This window comes from Pan troglodytes, chromosome 9 (assembly GCF_028858775.2).
Source record: "Pan troglodytes isolate AG18354 chromosome 9, NHGRI_mPanTro3-v2.0_pri, whole genome shotgun sequence".
NCBI classification, from domain to species: domain Eukaryota; kingdom Metazoa; phylum Chordata; class Mammalia; order Primates; family Hominidae; genus Pan; species Pan troglodytes.
Window position 1 is genome coordinate 79878876 of NC_072407.2, and position 14472 is coordinate 79893347.

The 14472-nt window shown below is 45.0% G+C and overlaps 2 protein-coding genes across 16 annotated transcripts in view; one reads left to right on the forward strand and one right to left on the reverse strand.

Moving 5' to 3' along the window:
- The window catches only part of RSF1 (remodeling and spacing factor 1), a 212089-nt gene that overhangs the window by 193402 nt on the left and 4215 nt on the right, over nt 1–14472 (reverse strand). The gene's annotated exons all lie outside the window — the stretch shown is intronic.
- Nucleotides 1–14472, forward strand: part of AAMDC (adipogenesis associated Mth938 domain containing) — an 80151-nt gene that overhangs the window by 32461 nt on the left and 33218 nt on the right. For 6 of the 15 annotated variants that reach the window (XM_063782405.1, XM_054661031.2, XM_054661030.2 and 3 more), the window contains one exon: nt 1749–1886. The exons of the other annotated variants lie outside the window; for them this stretch is intronic. In XM_063782405.1, coding sequence (XP_063638475.1) covers nt 1749–1886 — 138 coding nt within the window. The remainder of the gene's footprint in view (nt 1–1748; nt 1887–14472) is intronic. 15 annotated transcript variants of the gene reach the window in all.

Genomic DNA, 14472 nt, shown 5'->3' on the forward strand with positions numbered 1-14472 from the left:
ATTCTGCATCTGGCCTCTCCCAAATCTCATGTCCTTCTCACATTTCAAATTACAGCCATGCCAGGCAGTGGCTCACCCCTGTAATCCCAGCACTTTGGGAGGCCAAAGTGGATGGATTGCTTCAGGTGAGGAGTTCAAGACCAGCCTGGCCAACATGATGAAACCCTGTCTCTACTAAAAATATAAAAATTAGCTGGGCATGGTGGTGCACCCCTGTAATCCCAGCTACTTGGTAGGCTGAGGCAGGAGAATTGCTTGAACCCAGGAGGTGGAGGTGGCAGTGAGCTGAGATTGCACCACTGTACTCCAGCCTGAGTGACAGAGTGAGACTCCGTCTCAAAAAAATAAACAAATAAATACAACCATGCCTTCCCAACAGTCCTCCAAATTCTTTTTTTTTTTTTTTTTTTTTGAGACAGAGTCTCGCTCCGTTGCCCAGGCTGGAGTGCAGTGGTGCCATCTCGGCTCACTGCAACCTCCACCTCCCAGGTTCACGCCATTCTCCTGCCTCAGCCTCCTGAGTAGCTGGGACTACAGGCGCCCGCCACCACACCCGGCTAATTTTTTTTGTATTTGTAGTAGAGACGGGGTTTCATCGTGTTAGCCAGGATTGGCTCGATCTCCTGACCTCATGATCCACCCGTCTCAGCCTCCCAAAGTGCTGGGATTACAGGCGTGAGCCACCGTGCCCGGCTATCCTCCAAATTCTTAACACATTCCAGCATTAACTGAAAAGTCCACAGTCCAAAGTCTCATCTAATACAAGGCAAGTCTCTTCTGCCTATGAGCCTATAAGATCAAAAACAGTTAGTTACTTCCAAGATACAATGGGGTTATAGGCATTGGCTAAATACTTCCATTCCAAAAGTGAGAAATTATCCAAAACAAAGAAGCTACAGGCCCATGCAAGTCTGAAACCCAGCAGGGCAGTAATTAAAACTTAAAACTCCAAAATAATATCCTTTGGCTCCATGTCTCACATCCAGGTAACACTGATGCAAGGGGTGGGTTCCCAAGGCTTTGGGCAGCTCTGCCTCTGTGGCTCTGCAGGGTGCAACCCCTGTGGCTGCTTTCATGGGCTGGCATTGAGTGCCTGCGGGTTTTCCAGGTGCATGGTGCAAGCCGTTGGTGGATCTACCATTCTCATGTCTGGAGGATGGTGGCCCTCTTCTCACATCTCCATTAACCACTGTCCCAGTGGGGACTCTGTGTAGGGGCTCCAACCCCACATTTGCCCTCCATACTGCTATTATAGAGGTTTTCCATGAGGGCTACGCACCCCCAGCAGACTTCTGCCTGGACATCAGGCATTTCCATACATCCTCTAAAAACTAGGCAGAGGCTCCCAAGCCTCAATTGTCAAACTCTGTGCACCCACTGGCTTAACACCTCATGGAAGCCACCAAGGCCTATGGCTTGCACCCTCTGAAGCATCAGCCTGAGCTGTACCTTGGCCCCTTTTAACCATAGCTAGAGCTGGAGTGGCCGTGATGCAGGGTGCTATGACCTGAGGCTGCACAGAGCAGTGAGGCCTTGTACCTGTCCCACAAAACCATTATTTCCTCCTAGGCCTCCAGGCCTGTGATGGGAGGAGCTACTGTGAAGGTCTCTGAAATTCCTTCCAGGAATTTTCCCCATTATCTTGGTTATGAATATTTGGCTCCTCTTTACATATGCAAATTTCTACAGCTGGCTTGAATTCCTCTCCTGAAAATGTTTTGTTTTTTTCTTTTTTTGTTTTGAGACAGAGTCTCACTCTGTTGCCCAGGCTGGAGTGCAGTGGCGCGATCTCGGCTCACTGCAACCTCCACCTCCCAGGTTCATGCCATTCTCCTGCCTCAGCCTCCCAAGTAGCTGGGACTACAGGTGCCTGCCACCACACCCAGGTAACTTTTTCTTTTTTTTTGTATTTTTAGTAGAGACGGGGTGTCACCGTGTTAGCCAGGATGGTCACGATCTCCTAACCTCATGATCCACCCGTCTTGGCCTCCCAAAGTGCTGGGATTACAGGTGTGAGCCACCATGCCTGGCCTTTTTTTTCTTTTATGCCACATGACCAGGCTGCAAATTTTTCAAACCTTTATAATCTGCTTCCCTTTTAAATGTAAGTTCCAGTTTTATGTCTTTTTTTTTTTTTTTTTTTTTTGCTCAAGAATATGAGCATAGGCTGCTAGAGGCAGCCAGACCATGTCTTGAGTGTTTTGCTGCTTAGAAATTTCTTCCACCAGCCAAGTGCAGTGGCTCATCCCTGTAATCCCAGCACTTTGGGAGGCCAAGGTTATGAGGTGGGCCAAGGTGAGCAGATTGCTTAAGTTCAGGAGTTCAAGACTAGCCTGGGCAACATGGCAAAACCCTGGCTCTAGCAAAAACACAAAAATTTCACTGTGTGTGGTGGTGTGCACCTGTAATCCCAGCTACTTGTGAGGCTGAGGTAGGGGGATTCCTTGAGCCCAGGAGGCAGAGTTGCAGTGAGCTGAGATTGCCCCATTGCACTCCAGCCTGGGTGACAGAGTGACACTCTGTCTCAAAAAAAAGAAGAAAGGTCTTCCACCAGATACCCTAAATCATCACTCTCAAGTTCAAAGTTCTACAGATCTCTAGGGCAGGGGCACAATGCCCCCAGTCTGTTTGCTAAAGCATAGCACAAGTAACCTTTACACTAGTTCCCAATAAGTTCCTCATCTCTGAGACCTTCTCAGCCTGGACTTCACTGTCCATATCACAATCAGCATTTTGGTCACAACCATTCAACAGGTCTCTAGGAATTTCCAAATTAGCCCTCATCTTCCTTTCTTCTTCTGAGCCCTTCAAACTATTCCACCCTCTGCCCATTACCTAGTTCCATAGCTGCTTCCACATTTTTGGGTATCTTTATAGCAATACCCCCTTCCTGGTACCAATTTTCTTTGTTAGTCTCTTCTTGCATTGCTATAAAGAGCTACCTGAGACTGGTTAGTTTCTAGAGAAAAGAGTTTTAATTGGCTCACGGTTCCACAGGCTGTACAGGAAGCATAGCTGGGGAGCCTCAGGAAACTTACTATCATGGCAGAAGGTGAAGAGGAAGCTGGCACGGCTGGAGCAAGAGGAAGAGAGCAAGCAGAGAGGTGCTATACACTTTAAACAACCAGATCTCACTCACTATCATGAGAACAGCAAGGGGGATACTGGCCCCATGATCCATTCACCTCCCACCAGTCCCCTTCTCCAACATTGGGGATTACAATTCGACATGAGATTTGGGCAGGGACACAAATCCAAACCATGTCAGTATTCCATATTTCATTCTTTACTGAAGTCAAAGTTGAAAACAGAATACAAGGTGGAAGCTCCCAAGAATGAAAGGACGGACTGGTGATTTCTCAGAGCATGTTAGAATCCTTCATTTAAGCTCAAATATTCTAGCATCCAAAAATGAATTTGGATGTGTAGCATCATTAATTCACTATGAAGTAATAGTGCATATATCATCACCCAACATTAAAAGATATGTAGGTTCTGCTTACTGGCGTTGTCTTTAAGATAAATCACCTTTTCTGCCTTCAAGAAGCTCTATAGAGGAATTAAGCAAAAAGATAATTGTAATAAGTGCCACGGTAGGTGAACCAAGAGAGGTATAATGGTAATGAGAGGAAGGAATACCTAAGACTGCCTAGATCACTTAGAGGTATTCATCACAGAAAGTGGGATCTTTGACCTGACTCTTGAAGGAGAAGTTTCCCAGGTAAACAGTGGTAACTAGCTTACTGGCAGGAAAAACATATGTCTAGATGTAGAAGTGTAGGAAAAAATGCTAGAGTAGAATCATGGGAAGAGCTCTTCAATTTGTCACTATCTATAAATATTTATTTTTATAGGAATATCTATAAATATTTATTTTTGTAGGAAGCTCTAAAGTCATATAATTGGTTGAGGCTAGATTGATATTTAAGATCAATCCAAGCCTTGGATCCTATGACTCTGATTATTTTGTTTTATTTATTTATTTATTTTAATTTTACTTTAAGTTCTCGGATACATGTGCAGAACATGCAGGTTTGTTACATAGGTATACATGTGCCAGGATGGTTTGCTGCACCTATCAACCCATCAACTAAGTTTTTTTTTTTTTTTTTTTTTTGAGATGGAGTCTCGCTCTGTCACCCAGGCTGGAGGGCATTGGTGTAATCTTGGCTCACTGCAGCCTCCACCTCCCAGGTTCAAGTGATTCTCCTGCCTCAGCCTCCCAAGTAGCTGGGACTACAGGTGCGCGCCACCATGCCCTGCTAATTTTTGTATTTTTAGTAGAGACAGGGTTTCACCATATTGGCCAGGCTGGTCTTGAACTCCTGACCTTGTGATCTGCCCACATTGGCCCCCAAAGTGCTGGGATTACAGGCGTGAGCCACCATGCCCGGCCGTCATCTAGGTTTTAAGCCCCACATGCATTAGGTATTTGTCCTAATGCTGTCCCTCACAGGGTGACCCAGGCTGGAGTACAGTGGTATGATCATATTTCACTATAACCTCAAACTCCTGGACTCAAGCAATCCTGTCGCGTCTGCCTCCTGAGTAGCTGAGACTACAGTTGTGTGCCACCATGCCTGACTAATATATATAATTTTTTTTTTTTTTTTTTTTTTGAGACAGACTCTTGCTCTGTCACCCAGGCTGGAGTGCAGTTGTGCAATCTCGGCTCACTACAACCTCCACCTCCTGCGTTTAAGCAATTCTTTTTTTTTTTTTTTTTTTTTTTTTGTAGTTGCAAGGTTTAATAGAGTGAAAACAGAGCTCCCATACAAAGGGAGGAGACCCAAAGAGGGTTGCCATTGCCGGCTCGAATGCTGGCTCGAATGCCTGCTGTGCTCTCAGGCGATAGATGATTGGCTATTTCTTTACCTCCTGTTTTTGCCTAATTATCATTTTAACGAGCTCTCTTTGCTACCTGATTGGTTGGGTGTGAGCTAAGTTGCAAGCCCTGTGTTTAAAGGTGGATGTGGTCACCTTCCCAGCTAGGCTTAGGGATTCTTAGTCGGCCTAGGAAATCCAGCTAGTCCTGTCTCTCAGTCCCCCCTCTCAACAGGAAAACCCAAGTGCTGTTGGGGAGGTTGGCCGATGACCGCTCTAACTGCTTTCTGCTGAATTGGGGCATAGTAGGGGTTGTGCAGTTGAGATTTCCTTGGGAGGGATGCCTTTGATGTCATTAACATCAGAGCATGGGCTAGCAGGCCAGTCCAGGGGTCCGCGGTAGGTCTTAGTCATGGACTGCATCGGGGACTCCATTTGAAGAACGATTTGTAGTTTTACAGCTTCGATTCTGGAAGAGACAAACTTAACAAGGAGGTTAGAGATACAGGGATTGAAATGTATGGCCTGCAGTGCAGGGGATTATTTCTTTGGCACACTTTACAGGCCCTGACTATCTGCTTGATAGTTTTGAAAAGGCCTGGTCCAGTAATGATTTGGCCATCTGATGGGTGTTATCAATGCCTAAGTGAAAGGTTTGGTGAAGGGTTTTAAATAATTTCCATTGGTTAGCTGCAGGCAAAAGTATTTTTCCTTCTTCAGTGGCTAGCCATCCTGAGGGGAGGAAACTATGTCCTCCTGAGGTTCCCCATACTATTTCTTCTTTTGAGTACAGGGGCTTGGTTTCCCAGAGGGGATTACCCCATATTAGGGGTCCTTCTATAAGCATTTCTGATGGAGGGTCCTGCCTTGCAGCTCTTTTTGCTTCAATATCTGCTTGGTAGTTCCCTTCTATTTCCCTTTCCTTTCCTTTCTGATGACCCCAGCAGTGTAAGACTGCTACCTCTTTAGGTTTCTGTACAGCCAATAATAATTTCCTAATGGCTTCCTGATGTTTGATAGGTCTTCCCTCGGAAGTTAGGAATTCCTTTTCTCTCCATATTGCTGCATGGGCATGGAGGACTAGGTAAGCATACTTAGAGTCTGTATATATATTTACCCTTTTTCCTTCTCCTAATTCTAGTGCCTGAGTGAAGGCTATTAGTTCTGCCAGCTGAGCACTAGTTCCTGGAGTGAGGGGATTACTTTCAAGTATTCCATTATCACTGAGGCATACCCCGCATTTTGAAGTCCTTTTTCTACAAAGGAACTTCCATCAGTATACAAGTTGAGGTTGGGATCAGTCAAGGGAACGCCTAAAAGGTCCCCTCGAGTGGCATAGGTTTGAGCAATTACTTGTTGACAGTTATGTTCTATCTTTTCTTCATTGTCTGGAAGAAATGTGGCTGGGTTAAGAGTTGCACAAGTGCACAGTCGCAGCACTGGCCCTTCAAGTAATACAGCCTGATATTTAAGTAAATGGTTGTCTGACAGCCACAAGTCTCCTTTAGCAGTGAGTATGCCGTTCACATCATGAGATCACAGTAAGATCTCTTCACTGTATTATTTTAACTGCTTTAGATATTAAGACTGCTATTGCTGCCATTACCCATAAACAATGAGGCCAACCCTTTGCCACTACATCAGTTTTCTTACTCAGGTATGCCACAGGTTGCAAGCTCGTCTCTCAGACATGTGTAAGGACTCCTAGAGCTATCCCTGTTTTTTCTGTGATATATACGAAGTCTTGCCCCGTTGGCAAGCTTAACACTGGGGCTTGGGTTAGGGCCTTCTTTAGGCCTGGAAAGCTGCTTCTGCTTCAGGTGTCCACCTTACTAAATGGGTATTGCTTTCTGAGTTTCCTTAATTAGTGTATATAATGGCCTGGCTATTTCACCATACCTGGGAATCCATATTTGGCAGAAGCCTATTATGCCAAGGAATCCTCTTAGTTGCTTTAGGGTTTGGGATGAGGATAAGCCAGTGTGGGCTGGGTACATTCCTCACTGAGGGCCCTGGTGCCTTAGGATAATTTTAGCCCTAAGTATTTAGCCTGCTGTGAGCAGAGCTGAGCGTTTGGTTTGGAAACCTGGTAGCCACAGGTGGCAAGGAAATTTAAGAGCGCTTGGGTGGCTTGATGGCACAAGGTTTCTGAAAGGGCAGCTAAAAGTAAATCATCCATGTACTGAAGGACAAGAGTGTCCAGGTGTGAGAACTGGCTCAAGTCTTGGGCTAATGCCTGGCCAAATAGATGGGGGCTGTCCCTGAACCCTTGGGGTAAAACAGTCCAGGTGAATTGAGACATTGGGTTTGAAGGATCTTCAAAGGCAAACAAGAATTGAGAGTCAGGATGTACAGGGATGCAGAAAAAGGCATCCTTAAGGTCCAGGACTGTAAACCACTATACTTCCTCTGGTATTTGGGAAAGCAGAGTACAACGGTTAGGTACAGCTGGGTATAAAGGGACAACAGCCTCATTGATAATCCTGAGATCTTGCGCTAACGTTCACTGTCTGTTGGGTTTCTGTACCCCTAAAATTGGAGTATTGCAGGGGCTATTGCATGGTTTTACTAGGCCGTGGGCTTTTAGGTTCTTAACAATTTTCTTGAGTCCTTGTTGGGCCTCGGGTCTAAGCGGGTGCTGCCTTTGGTAGGGAAAGGAGGCAGAATCCTTTAATTTAATTTGAACAGTATGGACATTTTTTGCTCATCCATATTGTCCTTCTGTTGCCCAGACTTCAGGATTAATTCCTTCCTCAAGCAGGGGACAACAAATGGGTGTTCTTTCTCCTATGTTCAGGTGTATAATGGCCCCTGCTTTTGCTAGAATGTCTCTCCCTAACAAGAGAGTGGGGCTTTCAGGCATAATTAGAAAAGCATGTGAAAAGAGTAAAGTTCCCCAGTCACAACTTAGTGGCTGAGAGAGAAGTATGTAGTGACTGGCTGTCCTAGGACCCCTTGGATAGTGACAGATCTGGAGGACAGTTGTCCAGGACAGGAGAGTAAGACTGAGAAGGCCGCGCCAGTATCCAAGAGACAGTTAACCTCCTGGCCCTCAATGGTCAAGTATACCCGGGGCTCTGTGAGGGTGATGGCATGAGCTGGCACTTGCCCTGGGCCCCCTCAGTCCTGCTGCTGGATCATCTGGTTAATGGCTTCTGACTCAGAGGACCTTCGTCCCCTGGGGCAGTGGGCCTTCCAGCGATTCCCTTGACATAACAGGCATGGACGAGGGGGCGGCTTATTTCTATGTGGACAATCTTTTTTAAAGTGTCCTTGTAGACTGCACTGGAAGCAAGCCCTATTAGGCATTCAATTTCCCTAGCCTTTCTGTGTTCCAGAGCCTCCAAAGTCCGCTTGCCTGAAGGCCATGACTAAAGCGGTGGCCTTTTTAAAATCCCGTTTGTCCCGTTCTGCCTGCTCCTCCTGATCTCTATTACAAAAAACCAAGGTTGCCAAGTTCAATAGGGTTTCTAAGTTTTTTGAAGTTTTTTCTAATGTCTGCAGCTGACTGAGTGATAAACCTATCCTTTAAGATTAGTCGGCCTTCAATACAGTCAGGTGACAGAGAGGTATGCTTTCTCAATGCCTCCCTTAGTCTCTCCAGAAAGGCGGTAGGATTTTCTTCCTTTCCCTGTGTTATAGTGGACATAATTGAATAATTCATAGGCTTCTTCCTAGTTTTCCTTAGTCCTTCTAGCACGCAAGGTAGCAAATGTTTGCGGCACCAATCTGTATGTTCTGATTCTGTGTCCCAGTGAGGGTCTACACTGGGAACTGCCTGCTGGCCTGTGGGGAATCGTTCTCATTCCTCTGTTGTCATCCTATCATTGACCTGAGATACCAGAGATCGCCAAACTCTCAGGCTGCAGTTATGGTGGCACTTCTCTCATTTGGCGTTAGTGTCTGATTTAGCAGTAACATTATATCTCCATGTCAGATCAGAGGATTGTCCTAACCCTTGTAAAACATCAATATAGCCATCAGGGTTATCTGAGAATTTACCTAGGTCTATTTTAATTTGCTTCAAGTCTGAGAGAGAAAAAGGTACGTGTACTCTGGCTGGGCCGAATTCTCCTCCTCCCACCACTTGGAGAGGGCATAATTGGGGAATATTGGCACTCTTTGGTTCATTGTTTACCCCTTTGTCTATCTCCTTTTGGATCGTTTAGGTTGAAGGGGTGTCCTTATTAGTTGGGGAAGGAGTTGGGGGACACCGGAGTAGGGAGGTAGACTCGAGGGCTTCCTGTAGGGCATAAATCACACTTTTTACATAATTGCGAGTTGTCTCTTAATGAAAAGAAAGTTTGTACATATGGCACTTCACTCTTCCTTCTTTTCTACAAAAGAGGTCTAGGTGTAAGATGGTGTTATAATTTATACTTCCCTCAGGAGGCCAGGCTTCTCCCCCTTGAAGAGGATATCATGGCCAGGTGGTACTGCAGAAAAATATAAGTCGTTTCTTTCTTAGTGTCTGAGAGTCAAATTGGTCCCAATTCTCCAGAATATATCTTAGGGGTGTTTTTGCCTTGGGGGGAACGTTTCCCATTGCTTTGGAGGTCCCTTCATGGTTGCCAAATGTTACCGGGGGGTCCTTGCTCCCAGAGCTCCTAATGTGGTCGTGGGCCACTTCCAAGATGGTGGCAAGCCTCGTGTTCTCTGACCAAGGGTGCTTGGCCTCACGGATTCCAAGGAATGGAATCTTGGGCCATGCTGTGAGTGTTATAGCCCTATCAGAAGCCGTGGGTCACGGAAGAGAACCGTGGAACCCAGTGACTAGTGTTCAGCTTGATTAGGACGAACCCGGGCACTTAGCCATGCAGGAACAATGGCAAGCCTTTATTTAGCTCAATCGGGAGCGGCAATGGGCGCTCAGGAGCACAGCAGACACCCTGCCGGATCCAGAGGGATGGAAGTCAGCAGCGGGTCTGTGACAGCGGCAAAGAGCAGTGGTGGACGGTGAGCGAAAACTCAGCTCGAGCCATAACAAACACGGACCAGAAGAGTGCAGTTGCAAGATTTAAGAGTGAAAACAGAGCTCCCATACAAAGGGAGGGGACCCAAAGAAGGTAGCCTGCATTTAAGCAATTCTTGTGCCTCAGCCTCCTGAGTAGCTGGGATTACAGGCATGTGCCACTACGCCTGGCTAATTTTTGTAATTTTAGTAGAGACAGGGTTTCACTATGTTGGCCAGGATGGTCTTGAACTCCTGGCCTCAAGAGATCCACCCACCTTGGCCTCCCAAAGTGCTGGGATTGTAGGCATGAGCCACCGCACCTGGCTGATTTTTTATGAGACGAAGTCTCACTATGTTGCCCAGGCTGGTCTCAAACTCCTGGCCTCAAGCGACCCTCCTGCCTCAGCCCCTCAAAGCACTGAGATTACAGGTGTGAGCCTCTCTGCCTACCCCTATAACTCTCATTATTGCAGCTAATATGGTGGACTTGAATCTTATTACGGGATTAACATTTTAAAGTCAGCAATTATGATAAAATTTGCAAATAGTTTAAATCCTTTAAGATGATCCCTTTTTTTTTTGAGACAGAGTTTCACTCTTTTCGCCCAGGCTGGAGTTCAGTGGCGCGATCCTGGCTCACTGCAACCTCTGCCTCCCATGTTTAAGCGATTCTCCTGCCTCAGCCTCCCGAGTAGCTGGGATTACAGGTGCCTGCTACCACACCCAGCTAATTTTGGTATTTTTAGTAGAGATGGAGTTTCACCATGTTTGCCAGGCTGGTCTCGAACTCCTGACCTCAGGTGATACGCCCGCCTCAGCCTCCCAAAGTGTTGGGATTACGAGCATGAGCCACCGCTCCTGGCCAAGATGATCCCTTTAATATTAGAACATAATGATTATTCTTGGGCCCATCTCTACTAAAAATACAAAAATTAGCCAGGCGTGGTGGCACATGCCTGTAATCCCAGCTATAGGCTGAGGCAGGGAGAATCGCTTGAACCCAGGAGTTGGAGGTTGCAGTGAGCCAAGATCAAGCCACTGCACTCCAGCCTGGGCAACAGAGTGAGATGCCATCTCAAAAAATAAAAAATAAAAAAAAGAACATAGTGGTTATTCTTGATTGAGAACCAGATTAATTAGTTGCCTTGCATTTAGGGTGTATATTATGTGAAAAGATGCATACTGTGGTTCTAAACACTAGAAATACACTCAGTGAGTCAAAGGTTCATATTGGAAGCAGCAACTATGAAATTGACATAGAAGGAATAGTAGATACTTGTCTGCTATCTCATGTACAATCCAGGGCATATGTTCCTTGAATAGAATGACTGAATTGCCAGGCACAGTGGCTCACACCTGTAATCTCAACACGTTGGGAGGCCAAGATGGGAGGATTGTTTGAGCCTAGGAGTTCAAGACAAGCCTGGGAAACATAGAGAGACCTCGTTGCTACAGAAAGTTAAAAAATTAGCCAGGCATGGTGGCACATCTGTATTCCCAGCTACTTGGGAGGCTGAGGTGGGAGGATCACTTGGGCCTGGGAGATTGAGGCTGCAGTGAGCCCTGATCGCACCACTGCCCTCCAGCCTCAGTGACAGAGTGAGACCCTGTCTCAAAAACAAAAAAGAATGACTGAATTACTCTATTTCCATAGTTCTTACGCTCTCCTTCTCTGGACCCATATAGTTGAATTCCCATAAGGTAAAGGCCCCTATAATATGTCTCCCTTGTATATATTTTGCAAATTAGACATAGTGTCTAATGTGGTTGAGTCCCCAACATTCATTCTACTGCACATGATTTGCCTAACTAGTCATGGTTTAGTTTAGTAATGGATTACTTAGCATGATTACTTAGTGTGAAGGCCAAGGTGTTGTAATAGAAATCTCAAAATTCAGTAGCATAAAGAAGATAGAAGTGTCTTTCTCTCATAAATTATTGTGGCCAGTCCAAACTGGTGGTAGGGTGGGAGAGATGTGGATAGCACAATTTCATTTAGGGGCCTAGGTTTTTTCTTTCTGTTGCTCTATCATCTCCTAGAAATTTGAATTGTAGGAACCGGTTGTAGGCATGGCAGGGTTCTAACTTGCAAGGAAGAGGAAAGAGAAGAAAAGCTCATACCAAACCTATATATGAAATCATTTCTTCTGCTCATGTTCCATTGAATTTTATATTAGTGATAGCACAGTCACATGACCACACTTAACTGCAAGAAGTACAGAAAACGGAGTGTCTAGCTTATCAGCTATATGCCCCAGAAAATGGGCAGAATGGATTTTGAAAGAACAACTAGTCATCTGCCATTATGAGATGGGAGGGTAAGTTGGCTAGCAGACTTTTGGAAAAGATTTCCATTTTCCTAAACTAATAAAGAAGCACATATAATACTAGACCAAAAGTTTGTTGTTAATATTTTGATAATGCCACTTGTATGAAATGTTTCCTCTATAATCTTACATATCTTCTTTTGTGTATTCTAAAACATTATTCTGAGAAGGGGACCATCGGCCTCAATAGACTGCCAGAGGGGCCTGTAGCACAAAAACAGGCCTCTGCCCTGGCAGAGGCAGCAAGATTATTTAACAGCCTGTTAATTCAGACAAGCAATAATGAGAATGTGACTCAGGCAGTGTCCACAGGGGATAGATTCCAGAGATCCTTTAAACTTCACTCACAGAATCTGCTTTTATCAGCAATACAGCCAGATGATAGCATTGCTACTACCCATTTATGCTCACTTAATTTTGGCAGAAGGAAATACTTCTTTGGAAGAGTAGTTTAGGATGTTTTCTTTTTAAAGTTAGCATGAAATAGGGAGAAATGTTCAAGACAGACAGGATGCCATCTTGTTGTTTAGCTGGCATAATGGATATTAGCTGGACATTTTTCCACAATTAATAGCTTCCCCCGCAGAAAAAACAATAAGCTTTTACCACCTTAGATCGTGTGACAGAAAGCCTCTTAAAGTAGAGGAACAGAATCAGACACTCAATAGGAAGAAGAGCCTTAGTGATTTGCCCTGAGGGATTGGAAGCAGCACAGGAATTGCTAGTGGCAGGTTGAGGATGCCTCAATAATAGTCTCATGCTCCAATCCCAGGCCTCTGCACAAAATTGAGTAGTCACTGCCAACGCCTGGATCCACAGGCCCTTGCAGAGTTATCTTTCATTGCTTTGTACATGACACTGTGAGCCTGCAGTAAAGCAGCAGCAGCCCAGTTCATCACTTGAGTTCCATTGATCCAGCCACTCCAATGGGCTGTGGCTGTCTCCAGTCTAATCTCCAGAGGATTATGGGTTTGTAGTCTCCTATGACCTTACACTTGGATTTCCAGCAGTCAGTGGCCTCTTGTTTCATTTTACTAGAACGTGAGCTCTGGGTGAGAGAGTGAGACTCCGTCTCGAAAAAAAAAAATTAAAAAAAATAAAACTGCACATGTAAATATGTAAGACATTATTATTACAGGATTTAATGAAAACTCATATTCATCCTCCCCATACATTTCTTTTTTTTCTTTTTCCTTTTTTTTTGAGACAGAGTTTCGCTCTTGTCGCCCAGGCTGGAGTGTAGTGGCACAATCTCAGCTCACTGCAACCTCCACTTCCTGGGTTCAAGTGATTCTCCTGCCTCAGCCTCCTGAGTAGCTGGAATTACAGGCGCATGTCACCACACCCGGCTAATTTTTGTATTTTTAGTAGAGACAAGGTTTCACCACCTTAGCCAGGCTGGTCTTGAACTCCTGACCTCAGGTAATCCTCCCTCCTTGGCCTCCCAAAGTGCTGGGATTACAGGCATGAGCCACTGTGCCTGGCCCCCATGCCTTTCATAAATATATAAATTTCATTCCTATCTCCATAACGCCTCATCTTCCTGAACTGGAAAACGCTTCTTTCTCTCGCCCATTTGTTATCTCTTTGATAATTTCAACAGCTCTTTTCCTATACCATCTCTACCATTAGAATGTACCCCTTCTACAACCACTGCATCAAGGCCTATTCATTTTCATACTTCGAGACCCAGTTAAAACAGCATGTCTTCCATGACAGTTTCCCACTTGGGTTTATTCACTCTGTCTTCTGAGATCCTCAACTCCATTTCTTCTCATCCTACTACAAATATTTGCACATTTTCACTAACCTTACCTGAATGAAACTCCATGGAACATTTGGTTCATCTCAGTATTGCTACTGCTTAGAAATACTGAGACTTGGCACAGAGTTAAGTTCTCAGTAAATGCTGGATGAATGAATGAAAGGATAGAGGTATATGGGTCAGGAAAGGAATGCTTTGTCTTTGTGAGCTTCAGTGCTAAAAGCATTGTCCTTGTGCAGATACATAACAGGCGGAGCCCGGTAGGTTGGGCTGGTAGTTCCCAAACTCTAACTCCCATATCCCCTTTGCTGACACAGAGGTAGTTCAAGAAGCTACCATCCTTTAATGCTCAATTCATCTTTGTTAAACACATCACCTTAAATGTGCCTAGAAGACTGGGAAGACTTTTCAGAGTGATTGGTAGGTTTTAAAGCATAAAAAGAAGTTTCCTGGAGTTAGCTGGGAAGATTAGGAAGTTCAGAAAAAAAGTAACAATATAGAGATTGTTATGAAATTTTTCTAAAGTCAAAATTTTAGCATGCTATGCAAGTGCTTTCTTTTCCCACCTCATCTGTCACTCTACACACAAGTTGTACTGACTT